The 20,557-nt window shown below is 38.7% G+C and overlaps 1 protein-coding gene across 5 annotated transcripts; it reads right to left on the bottom strand.

Annotated features, from left to right (window-relative positions):
* Positions 1-605: 605 nt before the first annotated feature.
* On the bottom strand, positions 606-20,218 carry SPIC (Spi-C transcription factor). Of its 5 annotated transcripts, none has more exons than XM_085049591.1 (6): positions 20,077-20,215; positions 8,331-8,357; positions 7,636-7,729; positions 6,294-6,406; positions 5,252-5,360; positions 606-2,130 (listed from the first exon to the last, which is right to left on the bottom strand). In XM_085049591.1, exons 2-6 carry the CDS (start codon positions 8,331-8,333, stop codon positions 1,703-1,705), a joined length of 747 nt encoding a protein of 248 aa, XP_084905717.1. In that variant the 5' UTR covers positions 8,334-8,357; positions 20,077-20,215; the 3' UTR covers positions 606-1,702. The 5 variants fall into 5 exon arrangements, with proteins under 5 accessions (XP_084905717.1, XP_084905716.1, XP_084905718.1 ...); XM_085049590.1 differs by lacking the exon at positions 20,077-20,215 and adding an exon at positions 9,755-9,823; XM_085049592.1 differs by lacking the exon at positions 8,331-8,357 and having other exon boundaries at positions 20,077-20,218.
* Between the last annotated feature and the right edge of the window lie 339 nt (positions 20,219-20,557).

Genomic DNA, 20,557 nt, shown 5'->3' with positions numbered 1-20,557 from the left:
ACCATTGTCACAGCACAGAGCTGTGATCTGCTGACATGATAGATCTGCTTTCACTTTGGGGTTTGTGTCATCATCCTGTCAGGACACTTTCTGTATCTGCCCAGCTGGAACTGGACATGTGGTGATTTCCAAAGGCACAGTGCTGCTTCTGCCATGTCTGCAGCCCTGCTGGGCAGGAAGCTGAAAACATTACACATAGGGAGGAAGAATAGGAAAAACTTGAGGGACACTGGGAGAACAAATGGCAACAGGATGCAATGTCACAGCCTGGTGTGAAAAGCTGTCCACTGGTGCCATCTGGTGGGTCCAGAGCCACCCATCCCATCCCATCCCATCCCAGAGAGGCTGAGCTCATCCCACAAGGTGCAACCCCCTGACTTCAATCTGAGTCTCAGTGCTATTTAATGTGCTTTGTATTTCTAAGGTCAAACATCTTTCATCTTACCAGAGTTCTAACCCTAAACCTTGAATTTGGCTTCAGCAGAGTGTGTTGCACTGTGTCTGCTGTATAAATTTATAACCCTGAGCAAGCAAACAGGAGTCAGAGCAAGGGGCAACTGTCACAGTCAATGGGTTTCATTCAGGCCACCATTCATACCTCTCCACAGAAATTAGTTTTGTCTTTATTAATATCCAGGCCTACACACTGCAAAAGGCAGAAGTTGGAATTGAACATAGTTGAATGGAAATATTTTAGCACAAAAGACAACTCATATGTTGATACAAGGTTATCCAGTAACAGAAGTATGAGAAAAAGTAGATTTATAGGTATTATCCTGACATAAGGGGCTATTATTCTCCTTTTTATATAAATTTAGTTATTCTTCCTGAGGAAGAGAGTGTAAAATCACTGAGCCTTTCAGCTACATTCCCATTCAGAAAAAGAGCTGGAGAAGTGAAATTTTATTTATACATATAAAGTTATAACTCCTAAAGTAAATGGCAAATGTAAATGTTTGTTAGGTGAGTACAGAACTGCTGATAAAAATGGAGCTTCTCATATTAGTGGGGGAAGAACTGTACAAAACTTAATGAAAATCACAATCCTTTACTAACTCCATCATGGTCCCAGTGAATCTCCTGCCAACAGTAAAATGTGCACCTGGCAATCCTAAAACCACATCAGGATCTGTCCTACAATGTGTTAATTTAAGTGATTAAGGATTAACAACTTGGTCACAGCTGCACCCTCATGTGGACTCCTTCATTCAGTCAGGCTTTCACTCTGAAAATGTGCTTTTATAAAGAACATTGGTGGAAAAAGCAAACAGAAGCTTCCTGCAGTTGGCAAATTTTCCCTTTCTAGTTTAGGGAATGCAGCAACCATGGTAAAACATCATCTAAATTCTGATTGGAGATAAACATAAAACTTCCAGTGAGTTATCACAATGAGATCTTTGATGCCCACTAACAGACAAAAGCCTTGACTCTATTCTTGAATATACCAGCTTGAAACTGCAGTAATTCCTTTAGTTAGCATCATGGAGAAAAAAATGTGTTCTGCAGCTGCTGGATTTCTTCAACAGGCAATGACTGTATACATGTAATCTCAAAAGGAACAAAACTAGGCTGATATAATTTTTTAAACCTTCCTCTTCAGGTGTTTGTGTGATATCTTAAAGGAAAAGCTATGTACAGAGAAGAGTTTCTGTGCTGGAAAGCATTGCTGGATAACACAGGCCTGTTTGTGGGAGAGGTCAGTCTAGCTGTTAGCATGCTGTAATGCATAACCATTGTTGTACATGTAATTATTGTAGCTGGTCCAGTCATCTGCACACTGATATTCCTGATTAGACTGGATGTAGGGATGATAAATTGTTTCTTTTCCCAAGAAATAGGATGGAGCAAGTCTCTTTAAAACAACAGCACTGAACTGGTATGTCAGCTTCCTACGGATTTTAATGATTTCACCTGTTCTTCCATAATTCCTCAGGGCTCTGGCCATTTTCTGGTAAGTCATGATCTTGCGGTTTCCCTTTCTTTCTCCCCACAGTTCTGCAAGTTTCTCCTTGTTTTTGGAGACAAACTGGAAGACACCATTTGGTTTATCCACCCACTGGATGCAGTTTGCCATGGCTGGGTCATACAGAGACTCATGGAGGTATTCAAACAGGCGAAGTTTTTTTCTGCCTATAAAGAAATAAATCACAAAAGGTCAGAACAGAACTCATGCTTGATTTAAAAGGTGAGCAGTTGTCTTTTTCCTGGAAAGTCTTACAGGCAAAAGCAGAGCTGAATCTAGTACTCTGTCCCAGTAAAATAAAAAGACTAATATAAATTATTCCATGGAAGATCAACAACAGCAAATGGGATCACAGAACTGTTAGCAACACAGAGTCATGGGGTAGGCTGAGCTGGGAGGATCCCAGAAGGACCATCAATCCAACTCTTCAGTGAATGACCCATACAGGGATCAAATCACTGATGTTATCAGCACCATGCTCTAGTTCTGCAACATGTGAGATCTGTGGTGACAGAGAGGGATTTGGTCACCCTAGAGTTCCAAGAGCAGTTTATCTGGGGATCATGACAATATCTGGTGACTTCACTCTGTGGGAGCTCTCAGAAGCCACTTTCATCACTCTTCAGACACAAGCTCTGCAGATGCACAGTCATGAACTCACACTAGGGAATTACATCCTCAGACAGGGCAGGAAAGAGGTTCTGGAGAGCCTCTTAAAAATGGTTGCCCTGTTCAATCAAAACTCAGATTTTGAGATGGCTTGGTTCTGTCAGGTTGGTTTCAGGAATGTTTTGGGGATGCAGTGTAGTCTCTGATATAAGATAGGGCAAGAGGGTGAGCAGGAAAAGCAGGATGGTTTTTAACCAAAAACCTCATGAAGTCAAGAAGGAGCTAGATCTTGTGGTACTCTGTGATATTTTAAACATCTGCAGAAGTGTCAGCTTGCATTCCTGTGCAGAATAAAGCAATTTGGCACTGAAATATTTGCCAGTTAACTAAACACTTCTCTCCCCAAGCTCAGTTCTCAAACTTCAGTTTCCTAGTGAGGATTATTTAGTTTCACTTAGATCTTGTGGATCCTCCTCCATGAAGTATTTCTAGTTCCTTTCCCAAAGCCAAGGGTGATCAAGAAGCTGCTGCAAGGAGGAAGAATTTAAGATTATCAGACAAAGAGGAACATTTTGCAGAAGAGAGAATCTATGCAGAAGAACATCTTCCACTTTAACCAAAGTGGAAATAAGCAGCTGCACCTAAAGCTCATACAGTCTTTTCTTGTGTGGCTATTTTAAACCAGGAAGAGGGGAAAAGTGCCAGTTGCTAAGGAACACTGAGGTCAGGCTGAGACATCTGTCAGGGATGACAGTAATTCTGTATCTGGTGATAAGGAAAGAGGAGAGAAGTAACAGTCGGACTGGGAAGAAGAAGAGCCTGAAATCAGAGGGACTTTCCAAAAAATTAATAAAGTTTCATTATCTAAATAAAAATTGGCCTGTGACTGGAAGGACATTTCTACTAGAAATGCATATAATATTACTAAGAATCTTAAAAGGAAACCAGAAAAGGACACTGCCTGGTCACAGTGGACACTTCTTAGTAGGTGACCTCCTTAGATCCCCTCCAACCTGAATTATCCTATAAACCTATGGTAGAACAAATAAGATCTGGGGAAAATCCATAGACTTGTGGCTAAATTTCAGCAGGAAAAGGATAATGTAGCCATGTCTGCAGCAGCACCTGATTTTGTGCTGTTTGGCTTCTGAGTTCAGCTGTCATTTCTGCCCTGGATTTTATTTCTAGACACATCACCTCTAGCTGAAATCTTTTTTGGAGAGGCCTGATTTGCTCCCATGTGTTTATGCCTAAAGATTGCTCTAAATAAACTTTTGTGAAACACTTTAAATGCAGGATTTGGGTCTTCAGAAGTGATTGTTTCATCTATGGATCTATTCCTAAAGGGCCACACTGGTTGCTAGTATACAGAAAACCTCTCAGGTCTCAATAAGAAACTAAGAGGACTAAGTTTATTTAGTATAATGGAAATAGTCCCCCAAATCACAGTTCCTGGCAGGAATATCACCATGGACACAAAAAAACTTGTAAGAGGACAAAAAAATAACCCCATAAGAATAGTCAGGGACTCTGAAAATTTGTGCAGGTTGTCTTATGGAGGAAAAAAAAATATTGATGATAGTGCAAAAGGAATAGGAAATGAAGTTTAAGAAAGTAGTAATAACTAAAGATCAAATCAGATACTCACATGTGAAATTCCCCAGTGCAACGCTGGGTAAGACTTGGAAAAGCAACATTTCTGGATTGAAAGGTTTTCATTTGCAATGTGAATTTCAGATATCTGAAGTACAGAACTTGGAAAGAGAGACTACTCCTCCCAAAGAGTCTGTGGTAGCAATAGTAGTAGTAGTAGTAGTAGCAGTAGTAGTAGCAGTAGTAGTAGTAGTAATAGCTATTAAGCAACAGAGACCACAGTGTTCAGCATCAATGGGAAGAGGCAACACCAAAAATTGACACCATGTGGTTAAAGCTGAGAAAAGGGGATTTCAAAAAAGCAACTAAATCAGGAAGCTACTTAAAAAGACCCCATGGTCAAAAGTAGATCCAGCAGCTCAGAGTGGAAGCTGTGGAAAGCTCATCCAGCAGTCATAGAAAGGATGCTGAGTGCCCCCCCACAAAGAAACCCCAAAAATGAATGCAATACAAAAATGAAGTACTGCAATGGCCAATGCCACATGAGCAATTCTTTGCAAAACAGATATCCATTCGAGTAAAGTTAACCAAAAGGAGCAGGAAAATAGCCATAAAATGGACACTGGAAGTGACAAAAGCTAAAAGGAGATTTGAAAAGTAAAAAAAAGGCATAAAATTAGGTGTGCAAAAATATTCATGTATGTAAAAAACCTTCAAGAAAATCACTGCTTGTTGGACCACATGAAATAAAATAAGTTGTGTAAGTGGATAAAGGTGTTACTGATAGCTAGATTTACTCCTCTGCATCAGACTTCATCCCAAATTGTTTGAAGTGAAACAAATTTCTGGTTTGTTTTCCCATGTACTAACAAGGACAGAATAAGTAAATAATAGATTTATCACATCCTATAAGATTTAGCAGGTGGGAATTGAACACTAGCAGTTGTATCCCAGTTAACATTAAATGTTCACATGTTTTTTCCCGTTAAAAGAAAAAAGAAATAGGAAAAGGAGAAAGCATGATTTGCCAAGAAATTTTTTTAAAGTAGCATAAAGTTCAGACCAAGATATGATGTTTCTACAGACCTTTCCCTGCTTTTGGCTGGCCAGGAGCAGCATGCATCACTTGACTTTCTGGAGTGCTCTGCAGTGTATGGTAGACATTGTCATCTGCATAAAAATCTGCTGCACTGCTCTTCAAGAATTAAAACAATAAAAAGTTAGCAATAGAGTACATTCTCTGAATAAAATTAAACTTGTGGTAATTAATCACCTAAAGATTTCAAAATGCAGCTTTTCATCACCTCATCTATGGAAGACTTTTCTCAGCCCCAAAGGCACTCAGTGTACCAATAACAAGCAGCACTAATTTATCTTCAGGGGCAAGAACTGCCCAAGAGGAGAAATACAGAGGGAAAACAACATAACTGCCTCACTCTGAGCCTTCAACCCTTCTGGAAGCAGAGCAGGAGCAGTTTTCAGAGCCAGGAAAAGCCACTTGGACAGCAGTCTACAGACTCTGTAGTTCCTATGCCATGCTGTTAATCTGCTGGTTGAAAATGGGCTCTGGTGGAATCTGTTTACCTGAAATAATATCCCCTGCAATATCCATCTTCCATCATTCCTGGAGAGCACCCTCCCAGCGTTTTTAAGAATGCATAAGAACTCTAACAGCTGAACCTGAGCTCAGAGTCCAAATAATGCTGGTATTTCCTGAACTTCTAAAGCAAACTGCTGTTGGAGAAATCAAAGTCATGGCACTTTTCTCACAGTGGCAGAAGCTACATCAAGGCTGGGAATTGTTGTTCTCTGCTTGTTCCCAAGTCATACAAAAGTAGTTTTCCTTGTAACTAATTCCCTAGCAGGTTTGCTTGTTAGTTGTCCTGTGGTGAACCACAGAAGAGCACCAGAAGCAAACAGCTTATATATTTTTATATTATATTATATTATTATTAATTATATTATTAATCACATTTTGCAAATATTTCCCCAAGGCAGTTTCATCTGAATCATGCCTGGCCAGACCCAATTTCTGCCAGTGTTAGCATAACGATTTGTATTACAAATCCCAAATGAGCAATCAATATCCCAGTGATGTCTGACTGTTATCAGCAATGAGTTCACTCACAATCACGTTTCTCCAGCTGTAGCCTTGCTCCTCCAGAGCTGGTGCTGGGCAGTAGCTGGGGCTTGCTCGGAGGTGGTGGTGATGGTTGAGCACAGCCAGGCAGTTTTTATAACCTGGGAATTAGGAGGAGGGAGCAAAAATGAAGTGAAAAGAGGAGAAAAAGGGGAAAAAAAATCCCCAAACAACAGCAAATAATTGTAAGATAAAATGTCAGATATTTCATTGCATCATGGAATTGGTTGGTTACTAGACAGCAGAGGGCCAAACAAATCACCAGACATAATGATTTGGATAATTATAGATTCCTATCATACCAGGAGAAAGGAAAAGGCACTGTCAGGCAGCTCTGCAGAACATTAGTACAATGCAAGGTGGATTCTCCAATAGAGAATTTTCTCCTATTTTCCTTCCCTTCCATTTCTGCTTACAGTGTAAAAACACCAAGCACAAATTTTAAACTTTATAGTAATTTAATTACCCAGACCTTGCCAGAACTGGAACAATTTACAGCTTTCTTGCATTTTAGGTTTCATAAAGCATACAACTCTTGAAGCCAAGAAAAACAATTTCCTATTAATTATCCAAACTCAAACTATCATTCCTGCATAAAAAATATTTAAAATTTATATACTAGTGAACAAAAAAAATTAAATGAGGAAATCAATTTCACTTGCTGGGTTGTTTTTTTTTTCTTTTGTGCTGGGATTCATGGCACAGCAGAAGGGCATTTTGAAGTTAATGAATTAAAATTGGGAAAAGGCTGCTGCACAACAGTCATATTTCCTCTGATTGTAGGAAAACTGAGCTCAATGCACTGGCCTGGTGTCGCTGTTGAGCCGCTAGCAGAGAAAGAAGATTCTCAGTGTGGCATAAAAAAGAGAGCTTTTATTATTTAATTCCAACTTATATAGATTTTTCAGAGGTCACCCAGATTGGTCAGTCAGAAACCTCCCCCTAGGCCTGACTGGCCAGGCCTGAACTGTCCAAATCTCGAGACACTGTTTCAAAACATCCAAACTTTATCTTTGCTTATAAAACACAGGAAAAATTCTCATGGGAAAGACCTGTGCTAGCCACAGCCTGGTGCTGGGGGAAGGTAAATAAGGCCATCCAACAGTTTCCCTGTGCTGTGACATGGAGCACACTCACCACACCAGGCAGTACTGATGGAGGGATGGAAACCCTCTAAATATTGTTCCTTTTCACCCTCCCAAAACACCCCATTAATCCACTTCTGGGAAATTAACATCCAACCTGTCTGTTTCTAGAGGAGATTTCCTGTAAAATGGCAATGAAGGAGATTTCCTGCTGGGAGATGAGGCAGCATGAGGGTGTTTGTTACCTGCTGGACTCTGCATTTCCCTGTCTGAGTGCTGCTGCAGCACCTCTAGAGCATCTTCAAAAGCCTGGCCCAGCACGTCGTGGTCAGCAAAGCTCTGCAAGGACATGTCTCTGTCAGCAGCCAAGAAACACCAGGCTGGTTTGGTCTTTTTTAAATGCTAATAAATTACTAAATGCAGTGACAGTATGGGATTCACAACCTCCTGGAATGGATCTTTGCAGACACTGAGGCATCACCAGAATCTTTTATTATGATGAGAAATCTCACTGATTGAGGTCAGGGGGACAATTCACACAGGTGACACAACTCAGGCAAATGGTTCAAGGTTTATTTCCTTAATTTGCAGCAGAACTTTACATGAAGGGTGTTCTTGCTGTTGGAGAGTTTTATAGTCTGTAACTAGAGATGTTTGGATCACCTGTGTGACGTCAGTCATGAAGGCAGAGTTATCATTCAATAACACTGATATTTCAAAAATAAATACACATCACTTCTGAAGCAGCTTTGCAGAGAAAATGCTACACTGTGCCACTGCAGGAATCCATGTGTGGATTTTCAGAAAACTGGTTTTTAACATTTTAGAACACCTCGTTTTAAAAAGCTAAAAATACCCTCAAATTTGAGTTGGACTGAGTCTTCTGTAGCATATTTGAAACACTCAATAATGAAAGAGAATAAAGGCATTGTAGACTTACCATTATTTAGATATCAAGACTTGAATCCTGTTTAAAAGAACCAATATTTTTAAAATTGTTTGTTTCAAAATAAAGAATAATTCTCTGAGCATAAAGAAAACTAACTAAATGAAATGCAGTATTATTTACATTATGAAGTAAAATATTTCAATAACACAGATAAGAGATTCATTATGACAAGGTGGTCTTTAAATTAAAATAAATACTTGTGACATTGTGATTTGAATTTTTTTAAATTCAGACTATTTTTGCTACTAAGTTTCCAGTTTCGTTAATACACTCTTTTAGATTATTATCCACATCATTGCAAATACATTTTTTAAGACATTATGAAGTGAAAATGTGTTACTGTTGACATTGAGTCTTAGTCACCATAACCACTAATATCCCAAAGAAAATATTGACCTTCATTAAATGCAAATATTAAAGTCCCTTTGGTTCACAGCCAGTTGAAACAAGCTTAGGGGTTTTTTCCTAATGCAAAGACTATATATGAACATAATAAACACTCAGATTAATTGTGAGTTCCAGAGGCAAATTTGATTGTTTACTAAACAGTGTAAATAGCCACATATTCAGCCAGTTTAACATGAACAACATTACTCAGAAACATATCCTTATTTTTTTAATTTCAATTAATTTTTCTATTTAAATTTTTAAAGAAAACCACAATCAGATTTTATTGCCTTGCAGGGTTTTTTTCCCCATTATAATTTACATTATTATTTCAAAATTGTAAATACAATAATCAATATACCAGTACTTTACTCAATAAATATTTGATGATTGCCTGTGATGTTTTAAAAGACAAAGGAGAGACAAGACCTATAAATGAAGAATTGAAGAATTTTATCCAGTATTAACCATGAATGTTCTAACCTGGGAATTCCACCACAGGGAAACATGTTATAGCATATGTAAAAATCTGGAAAAGTTTTTCTTAAATCTTGACAACAACCAGACACATATGGTGAAATCCTAGTGATTCAGTAAATTGACCTCACTGAAATCAGTGGGTTTTTTTCTCTCTGAGCAGCAAGTGTTTGAATGATCTGATCTAAATCTATGCTAAAATCAGAATAGGCAACATTAATAATTTATCTGCAGTGGTAGCTGCAGATTCCTGGGGTAAAGAGCTATAGAAATTAAAGACATGAATCTCCTTTGTAAAGATCCCCACATAGTTTCCCCATAATCTTAAGTAATTCTCTTTCCTTAAATTGAATTTTTTCTAACTCAGACTCCAAATTGATACCTGGTGACCTCAATGAAACACCTACAGTCACTTTTCAAAATCTAAAATGTACAAGTAGAGGCAAGCTACTGTTGAATGGTCCTGCCATTTACACCACTGGATTCCTACCAAAAAAAAAAAAGAAAAATGCACACCTTTAACAAGCTAAAAAAAAATTCTGGACACTTACCTAGCAATTCAGTTCCACACAAAAGACAAGAATCTGTCTGGTGTCATAAAAGAAAGCCTGAGTTCCCCCAGCAAAGGGCTGGCAAAGGGGCTGCATTAAATAGCTGATTTTAGGGAAGTGCTTTGTCTAGGGATTTTTTGGAGAGTATAGGTATAGTAAACTGCTAGCATGTCCATTGATTCTGTGCAGAAGGGAATGATTTATACTGATATAAATAAAATTAAATGGTTTAACTCTTGTCCAAAACATGTGGGTTTTAAGCACTGGGAGAGATTCCTTTTGTCTATGGCACCTTCTAACAAATCTGTCACTGACAGGGTGAATCCAGGGCAAAACCCTACCAAAAAAAAAACCCTAAAAAAATCTGTCCCACACAGACTGCAGGGGACTTGGAGGTTTTATCTGAATGTCCTTGGTAGCTCAGTGTGAGGAATGGACCAAACTAGACCTCAAAATAAGAGTTTGAAGGGATTTCAGAGTTCTGCTTCAAAGCTCACATTTGCAGCCCAAGCCCAGCTCTAAAGCATTCAGCACAGTCAGACTCGCTGTAGTTGCTGATTTGCCAAACACTTTCTGAGCAGCTCCAAGACGTGATGTTGCATCCTACAGAAAGAGAAATCTGTGTTTTTCAGCACTTTAAAGCTGCTTATTGCTGATATAATCCAATCTGGGCCATAGCTCTTTCCAGCCAAGTCCTTCAGAGGCACATTTTGCAGAATTCCCTCAGCATTTGCCATCAAACTGCTGTAAAATAGTAACTACCTCTTCCATTAATTATGTATATTCTCTCAACCAAAAACCTAGTCAAGAACTAGCCTGGTTATGAAAGCTCAGTGAAGGCAATTTGAAGCCATCAACCATTTCTGCTGGTTTCAGATGCAAGCTGCCTTTTCAAAATTTGCACCACAAAGTTTCAGAATATCTTTTTTTTTTTAGTGAAACACATTAATATATCTTATTAAACATCTATATAAGGCATCTTTTAGATGAATTAGAAGATAAAAATAGAACTTGGACTTCAAGTTCTATTTTGCACCACTTCTCTGGTGTGACTTGGGCTTATAAAAGAAAATTAACCAACTGTAATTTTAAAATATCAGATTGTGACTCAGCACTGAATTTCAGGCCAAAATACAATTACACAATCAACTTCCTTTCCACATGCAGCTAAATTTACTTTGCGACATCGAAAAACATAGATTTCATGGTTGAGTTCTTTCCTGAAACATAAAAACTTATTGGCTTTAAAATTATGAGTTTTATTCTCTAAAAATAATGTTAGAAATGCAGAAAATGCTAAAGAGGAGAAGACAAACCTGGGAGGGAACAGCAGAGGGGACAAGGAGGGAACAGGCAAAGCAGGTGACAATGACAGACACAAAGGAAGGAGGGGACAGCAAGGTTAGAGCAGTTGGTGCTCCATAACTGAGCACCCAAGAGATTGTGGCTCACAGGGTGACCATGGTGGAACAGAGGAAATGAGTAAGAAGGAAGCAGCAGTGGAAGAAAAGGGTGAGAAAGAAGGAGCAGCAGAGAGAAACCAGCATGTCTTGACCCCAAAGCCCTGTGCCACACACACTGTGCCTCACCAAAGGAACTGAGGGGAACCTGGGGAGATAGGAGGGGAGGAGATGTGTCTGGAGTGCAGCTGAGCCTGGGAAACGGGAAGGAAAAATGTTGTATTGTTTATCTTCTTTGCTTCCCAATACCCAAATCAGCAAGTCAATACATTTTAGCAATAAGTTCGATTCCCAAAGTGCACAAGCTGATGTGGGACTGCTGGCTGGGTGTGGAAAAGAGGGTGCAGGTCAAGAGATGAAAGCTAATGGTTTTACCACCTCTAAAATGATCCATCTTCCTACATCAAACTGCTCTATCAGCCAGTTCTCCTTCCAAATGAGAGATACAGCAGAAGGCAGGTCAGCAAGAGGTTTGTTTTCAGAGGAAATGGGAGAGTGCCATCCACAGAACACACAGTACAAGAACAAGAGAAAATGCTGCCTCATGGGGCAGTTTTCAACCCTGCAACCCATCTGTGCATTGAATCTTCGGCCCATCACCTCCTTGGGAAAGCTGGAAGGGTTCAGAGGAGGCAGAGGAAGGTGCAGCTGAGCACTGAGTGTGAGCTGACATTCCCTCAACACATCACAGGGCAGCCAAGGCTGGCAGCACAATGACCTCCACCAAGAAATACTATTAGAGCAGAAAACCTCCTTTGATTTTTGCATTGGATGGGAGGAGGAATTCCAGATAAAAGTCTGAGAAAGAGAACTTGCTGTTCACATCTTAATGTTTCAAACAATTGAAGTGGCTGATAACAAAATGTGAGTATCCGTTAGAAACCACAGCATCGAGCTCTTCTCCTTCCCCCGTGGTTTAAAAATAAACTTCAAACAACAGGGTGATTGTTTAAGTTTCAGAACTTTCTTCCATCCCTGCTTGGCACTAAAAGATACCTCACAGTAATGATACAGTAGAAGCATTTTCATATCTGAATAAAGCACAGAACTAAATAGTGTATTACACTAAATAGTGTATTACAGCACTTGTCTGAGAGTTTGAGAAAGCATAAATAATCTTGCAGGAGGCAGTGTTCAAATATAGAATAAAAACCAGTCTCTCCCTTCATAATGGAATATAAATCTTGAAATGGCAAGTTTTCCCACCTGGCGTTTGTGGATTTCTCAGGGTTTTTTGAATGTCAGGCAATTTGTAATTGCCCAAATAGACCCATTAAAATAGAAGGTACTTCACACGAAAAATCCTGGCTGTGACAGGCACAGAGATTTTCTGTTTCCATACTTGCTCTGGCCCTTGTCAGATGCCTTTGGCATCCTCTTCTGGCCATGCAGCTCTGTAATAACCTTTGCCATGGATCCTCATGGGTGTAAATTCACAATAATTACACAACCACAGCTGCTGTGTCCCTGGAAGTGGAAAGGTTCAGAGATCACATGCCTGTGCTCACCTCCTGAGTCTAACCATGGTCACCAGGGAACTTTCAAATCTCTGCCTTAGTGCTCCATTCCAGGCTCAAAAAAACCTGGATATTTTCTTGCAGCAAGGATGAAACCATTTCTCTATGCTGGAAGAACAGAGGTCAACACATGGAGAGATCTCTTCTTCCACATGTAGTGTGCATTGATAATCCAGGTATGAATATCTCACAGTGAATGGGTCTGCAGCCTGAACTTTAAATTAATGGGCTCAGAAAATCCCTGAATTCACATTCCCAGCCCTGGAATAGGAGAAAATTGTCCTTAAAAAAACCCAAAAAACCAACAAAACAACCAAAACCAAACCTCCAAACAAACACAAAAAAGAAATAGATGCAGCTTAGTACTAATCTAACTGCTATCATTTACCATGATTTTGGTAAGGTAATTTAGTATAGAAAACATAGAAAAATGAAAGAGAACACAAAAACAAACAAAAATCCAATTAAGGCATCATATTAAATAAGCAAATCAGATTATGAAACTGACTCTCAAAGTCTCCTGTTTGTGTTGGAAAAGTTTAGTCTATACATTAAAACAAGCACAGTTGTTCATTCAAATCCCAGAAGATGAGAATCTATCATAAATTCAAATGCTCTACTTGCCTTAAAAATCATTCTGCAGATGCCAAACTCTCTGCAATGCAAAAAGCAAAAACTTTAATTGTAATTGGTGGAATTATAATAGTTTCCTTAGCTGGTGGAAATTGGTATAGAACCACCAAAGGATCAGAGAAGATTTCTGCAAACAGAACTTCTGTCTCAGAGTTGACACCACTATTATTTTCACTGCACTAAGAGGAAACTTGCTGGTGCAGCCTTAATGTTGCACATCCTTCCCTGAATTCCTGATGTAATTATCTGTCTACCTTGTGAAGCATTGCAGCTGGTTATCAGAAAGTGTGGGATTTTGGCATTTTAATTCTTGCAAGAGCTCTTTATAGTTATTTACAGGGCATCATTTTCTAAAAGATCTTTGTCCAACCATTATCTCCAAGTACATCTTGTGTGTGAAGCTTTTTATCCTAAGGAAGAAAAAATATATTGAAAATGTTTTACAAATTGAATTTTAAGTCTCAAATGAGAGATTATCTCAATCAGACTCATTTTCTTACCACTAAATACAAAATATTTGCATATCACATTGGATTCCTATCTCAATGTGGAATTCAATGTGGATTTTAAGTTATGATCCAAGCTTAAGATTTATTTATTTGGTTAACATTATGTCTGGAATAGATTTCACTTAGAACCATTGAATAATTATAATAATAAAATTAGGTATTAGAATAAATGATTGCAGAGGTTAGGTCTAAGCATGGAATTACCTCTTCTAGGGCTTAAAAAGAGAAGAGTAACATGGAAGCTGAAGTTGCATAAGAGGGCAGATCAGCTTTTCAATGGAAAAACCACATCTAAAGCCCCCAATTTACAACCAGACCCAGTATATTGGTCCAAATGCTCATGTCAGCAAGGCTTCTCAGGGAGCTTCTTCTTTGGCTTGATACAACCAAAGGAAGTGAATTTCTGATGGGAAACCCCGCTGAGATAGAAAACCAGAAACCACAACAGAAGCACAAGGAACTAATAGCAAAAAGTGCATTGGGGAAAAAAAAAAAAAACAAGAACCAACCCTAACAAAAAAGAAGACTTTGAAGTGAATATGAAAGTGAATTTTGCTTAATTTACAGGTATAATGGCTACTCTCAAATATTAGGATAAATAAAACACAAGTCAATAACACTTCAGGAGCAAACTATCAGAGGAAGACTATCAGAGCAGATTGCTCAGAGAAGTTGTGGATATCTCATCCCTGGAAGTGTCCAAGGCCAGGCTGGATGTGGCTTTGAGCAGCCTGGGACAGTAGAAGGTGTCCTTGCCCATGGCAGGGGGATTTGAACAGATCATCTCTAAGGCAATTTCCAACCCAAACCCTTCTAGGACTCTGTGATTAGGAGCTGAGCCTGAAAAAGGGCAAAAATGAAAGGCTTTTTCTGAAAAAGAAAGCATGTAGAAAGAAGAGCACAAGTATTTTCATAACCCTTGATAGTGAAACTGGGGAAGCCAAATATAAACTCACAGTTTTCCAAGTAACTTAGCTATTTGGGGAAGAAACATGCTTTCAGATTCGAGGGGCACTTGCATCACACAGGATGAATTCAACACTCCATTCCAATTCCATTCCCCCTAAATCATAGAGCTGAGAGTTGAAAAATGTTGGGATAAGGTGACAGAGACTTTTCAACTACAAAGAATGGAAGGAAGCAACTGTGTCTGTTTTTGGAAATGCTGATTACAGCCTGTGATCCCCAAGTCTGTGGAGGATAGAAATAACAAGTCACAAATAATGAAAATTCTGATATTATGCATTATAAGAATACAACATGCTGTTCTCATTCTAAGAAGACAAGCTGACCTTCACCTGAAATGAAATTCAACACTCTACAGGATAATAGTCTAAGCCCTGTTAGGTGTATTTATTTATAACTTCAAAATAAGCAGAAATTGTATGAGACAACAGAAAAGAAATAAATTGCCACTTAAAAAGAGCAAGGAATGTTAAGAGTTTTCTGCACCACTTTTCATAGAAAATGTGCAATTTCATCAGAAGAGCAAGAATCAGAAAAACCAACTGTGTGTTGGCATTAACCTCCTCAAATTTGAAAAGAGAAAATATTTTGGTTTTTTTACCAAAACATGAAATGTTCCATAGGAATTTGTCTACAGCTATTTCTGCTGCAGGTACTTTTGTCTTAAGTAATTATAAAGAGGGTAACCTGACAGGCTGGACCAAATTCTGCCACATTCTGCCCATCCTAGGCAGATGAATTGCACAACAAATATGCTCCTATTTTTTCTCCTAAAGCAAAATGTGAGAGGTAATCAGTTGATCAATTCACTTGGGAATGTAAAAGTATATCTGACCGTATAATCAAATGCTCTTGAGCAATAGTTAGAATACAAAAACTATTTACAACCAATCTTGATGTTATAATTGTCACACAACAACCAACAAAACAAAACAAACAAAAATCCAGCACATTCTGTCTTTGAAGAAGTAGAATGAGGCCAGATTCCTGACAGAATTCTAGATTTAAAAAAATACCCTTAAGTAAATGCAGAGCAGTAAATTCTTTAGAAATAGAATTCCTGTCACCACTGAACTCTGAGGTGACTGGAAAACAGCTGCCCCAAAAAAAGGGGTTTTATGCTTTGATGAGGCAAACAGTGCTGTGGGCATAAAGTGCTATGACTAGCAAATAAATGCTTCCTGCATTATCAGGAAAGTGCTGAAGAAGTACTTAGACTTTGGGGATTTTTAAACTGATGTTAAAGAAATCCTGAGTCTTGATGGTAAGGTAGGAGGCATGTCAGTGAAGTAGTTTCCTGGCCTGGAATCTTTTTTGAAAGAGGATTTTCAAAAGCTGAATGGTTTTTAATTTTAAATTTCAAATGCAAGTGTCATCTAGCAATGGCTTCACACTCTTTTCAAATCCTCTCTGAGGTGCCTGCATTTTGAATTATTATTGAATTTAACAAAAAAGCAGGAGGACTAGCAGTTATTTGTTATATATACCTTTGCCTTACATGTGTCCTGGCAATGTCTTCCATGGAATTCCCCCAACCCACACCTATGGGATCTCAGTGAGTTTAGTCCACTCATGTTGTATGGGATGGAACTGGTAAGGGTAGATGCAAAAGAATATTTTTAAAAAATTAAAATCGAGAACTGGAATCCTTGATAAGCTAATTCTCTTGACTTGTCATTAAGCAGTCAGACAGCCAAGTGCTTCATTCAACCTTACACAAAAATCTTCAATAAAGACAGGAGAGGTTTGATTTAAAGTGACTTCTTTAAAGATCACCTCAAAGATATTCAGAGCAAAGGACCTAGTTCTAGAAAGCATTCAGCTATAATCTTAAACTCGAGCCTAATCAGCAGCAGATTTTAACTTGAATTTGAGCAGGTGCTTACCATGCCTGGGCAAGCTGAGCTCCTGACTAATGTAAGAGGCAACACTTTGCATTACAGCTCCCCAAAAAGATGTCAAATACCTTCCAGAAACAAACAGAAACAGAATTCCAGAGAAGGCAGCCTGCAAATTACATCGTTAACATGATGCCTCATGGGAGAATGACAAATATTTCACATCCATCTTCAAATTAAATGGTATTTTTCACCTTTCTGCCATAATAATCTCACCTTAAGCCAAGCTCATGTGCAAAATACATGCTGAACAATTTTCAGATGCAGGGAATATAGCAACTACTCTCTTAAATTAATTGCAACAGCAGCATTACGTATTTCATATGCACACCCTAAGAGATCAAACTTTACTCCATCCCTCACCAGGGAGCTATAACAACATGAGGGATAACTCTGATTCCAAATATATGTTGGAAAAGGTCCATAAATGCAAAAAATGACAGAAATAATTGAGTAGGTGTTATGTTTTTGTGCCACTGTGTTGAACATTTGTTAGCTGAGATGCATGGCAAGCAGAATGGCCTTGTCCTTAAAAAGCATCTTCTTTAGGACCCTCTATTTATGCTGTTGATTGGACACAGAAAGTGTCACAGTTAGAGTTTTTTATGAAATTTTTTTTTCTGTTCCATAAAACTCACCTGCACTTAAAATAATATTGCAATCCAATGCAGTGCTTCACCCGTGCTCAATGAATTCAAATGGTGAAGATGCAGGTGGCAGACTGAAGGGATTTTTTTTTTATGCCAGGCTTTTTCCAAATGTTATTTTTGTTAACTGAGGCATCTGAAAGTGGGGCATGAGGAGTCGTTTTCCAGGAGAATATGGGAGCATTCCAAAGACAGAAAACACCAAACCAAAACACAATAATTTCCCTTTCCTCCTCCATGGGTGTATATTTTAACATTTTCCTCTGAAGGTGCCTATTTTTCAATGTACATGGAATAAATATCGTTCTAACAGTGTGTGACTGCTCAGTAAATGAGACTAGAATATGCAGAAAGCCTGCTGCATCTGTTGCAGAAGTTATACACTGTTTAGTGAACAAGGAAGAGAGAGGATGCTCTCAGAGCTAAAGCAGCTGAATGCTACCCTGCAGAAGTGGGTTTGGGTTCTGAGGCTGACTCCACCACAGAGTTCCCAAATGATGAGAGGCAAGTCCCTTCGAGCAAACTCTCACAGGTGGTCACTTGCTGCATGTTCCTCATTTTGGGGACTTCAGACTTGAGACCCCAGGAGGAGATTTGCAGAAATGCTGAGCACTGCCAGCTGCAAGTGTTGTCACTGAGTGCTGGCCTGGGGCCACAAACTGCCCACAAATGCTGAACCCTCCAAAATACGAGTGCTTAGGATTCATAGAACAAATACACAAAATTAGTGGGTATTTTCTAATTTAATCCCATTGTGCCATCATCTCTGCAAAGCATCACAACATCACAATGAACTTATAAATGTCTTGATCCTTATGCAGCATTCATATGTTGTAATGGAGGAAGAATTTCATTCATTTACTGCTCACTTGAGGGTCACTGTCATTTTAAAGGAGGTTCTTAGAAGGTTTCTGGAAGGTGGAGGAAGCCAGTGTACAAGATGATGGGTCTGTGTGAATACATTACCTTTTTGAGAGTATGAAACTGAGAACAAAAGCCTAAGGCTTACACAATAAACAGATATTTACACTGGAACCGAGAAATAAACTATTCAACAGAATAACACCAGAAGTGTGCCAATGACAAATAACAGCATCATTAACTACACTGTGAATTTTCAGCCCCAAATTATTTTTATTTTCACAAGTGAGATCTCTTGAAACATACTTATGCAATGAACCTAACAAGACCTCTTGAAACACACTTACACAATGAACCAAACTTCACACAATACAATTTCTTGCATGTTATATTAGGCTGGTTTATTCTTATAAAACAGCTTGTCCTAGATCCTGTCTAGACTATGCTTTTCGCGTGACAAAATACCTGTTTATATTTGTACTGTGAGGCAAGAGAAAAAAAAAAAAAAGAGGATTTATCGTGCTCTTTGCAGAGGCTGTAAGATCCCTGGGACAGCCAACAGCCCCACAGTCTGGCGCTGCTCACACACTGCAACAGAAATGAGTTTCCTCTTTCTCACTTTCAACATGTGTCACCTGTTGGATGGTTGCTTTTTAGGTTAGCATGGCACTGGGAAACTCTTGGGATTGTAGCTGTAAATTCAATATATTGTCAATTAGTACAGATTTCAGAAATACTAGTCATAAGTGAAGAAATCAGAGTACTACATAGATATAACACACCAGGTTGATGGGACTGATTCTGAGTGTACCAAAGAGGCTCACTTGGTCCTCAGATAAAACAATCAAAACAATTCTGAGCAAAGCACAAATTAAACATGGAATCACATCATGATGTGTCACGTAACAACCATGTGGGACAAAATTCTACTGATTTTGACCAAGGTGGACAGGCCACCTATACATAACCCAGAAAAGGAACATAGATAAATTATATGAGTTCAACAAACAGCAAATACAAGCCATTATAAACCAGCCAGTTGCAGACAGAATTATAAAAAATTATTAAAAATTTAACCATGCTGTCAGACCATCATTGGGACAACGATTAGCCCTCAAATATGTGTTTAAATGTACACTGAGAGGCAACCAAAAACATCTGCAAGCAAACACATCACACTTCTAAGCTTCTGAGAGTCAGCAATGCAGCTAAACCAACCAGAATGTGATGTTTCACCAGAGAGCACTGCAGCTCACAACTGTATCTAAATTCTCTCTTGTTCTGCCCATTTTCCTTACATCATCCCCCATGACAGACAATACAAAAATAGGAGTTTCACCATGTTAGATGGGAGAGAGACTGAAACATGTGGATGGGGTGGGAAGTGGAGGCACCATGCACTATAAGGACAGTGGATGTTTTAAAGGTGCATCCAAAAAGTCACAGGAAAATCATTAAATTACTACATTTTCAAGACCGATGCAAGTCAGATTAAGAAATAATGCCACATTTAAAATTAACACAGTTATCCATAAACTGTTCCTAAAAATAAAGACATTAGTCTAATGACAAGCATCTGATAATTTCTAGAGTAAACTTTTCACAGCACAATACATCAAATTTTAACAAAGGTGGCTCGCTTAAACTGCTGTACCCAAAGTCCCACAATTATTAAAACGCCAGGAGCTCTGAGTTCAGCAGCTGTTCAGCAGCCATGGGAACTGCTTAGAAGGAGCTTATTTCAGGACCAATGCACCCAGCAGTCATTACCTGTAGGCAGAATAGCTCATTTGCAATTATGCTACAATGGCATTTAAGAAAACAGCCTTACCTTTAACTACAGTATTTGAGAGGTGAAGAGGAGCCACTTGCCTTGGGTGCCCTTGATGTCTAATGTAACTTTTTTCATCGGAGATACTTAATTTTATAAATGAAAATTGACTTTTCCATTAGCAGAAAATTCATCTTCTTCCGAAGAAAGTACAATTTTGCCTATATATAATTCACAGGTGGGGAAGTTGTATCAAATCAAAGGGGTACTCTTATTCTTCCTGAGGAACATGCCACAAAACAAACTGCAAGAAACTTGTGTGAGAAAAATAAGCTATGATTTACTTTGGGTATGAATTCAGGGATGGGAAGGTGCTGTAATTCACAGGCAGCTTTGCAAACCTGCTCTCTGCATCAACTGTTGTTTGTTTTCCTAGTTTTACTTTTGTTCTCATGAAAAGAAACAGAATTATAGCTCTACTCCAGAGCCTCAAACAACTCATTCAGGAGTTCCTACAAAGCCATGTCAACTGCCCTGTGAT

Source organism: Lichenostomus cassidix, chromosome 1Ab (assembly GCF_008360975.1).
Source record: "Lichenostomus cassidix isolate B80296 chromosome 1Ab, HeHo_3.0, whole genome shotgun sequence".
Lineage (NCBI taxonomy): Eukaryota > Metazoa > Chordata > Aves > Passeriformes > Meliphagidae > Lichenostomus > Lichenostomus cassidix.
The sequence above is the reverse complement of the archived record's forward strand: the minus strand, read 5'-3'. Positions and strand labels throughout refer to the sequence as shown.

Bases quoted from the DNA above. Each gene is read 5' to 3' on its own strand.
- SPIC (XM_085049589.1), bottom strand. From the start codon at position 7,741: ATGTCCTTGCAGAGCTTTGCTGACCACGACGTGCTGGGCCAGGCTTTT. The intron at 6,407-7,635 runs GTAACAAACACC...CCTAATTCCCAG, and splicing joins GGAAATGCAGAGTCCAGCAG to GTTATAAAAACTGCCTGGCT. The intron at 2,131-5,251 runs GTCTGTAGAAAC...ATTTCTTTATAG, and splicing joins CCAGCCAAAAGCAGGGAAAG to GCAGAAAAAAACTTCGCCTG.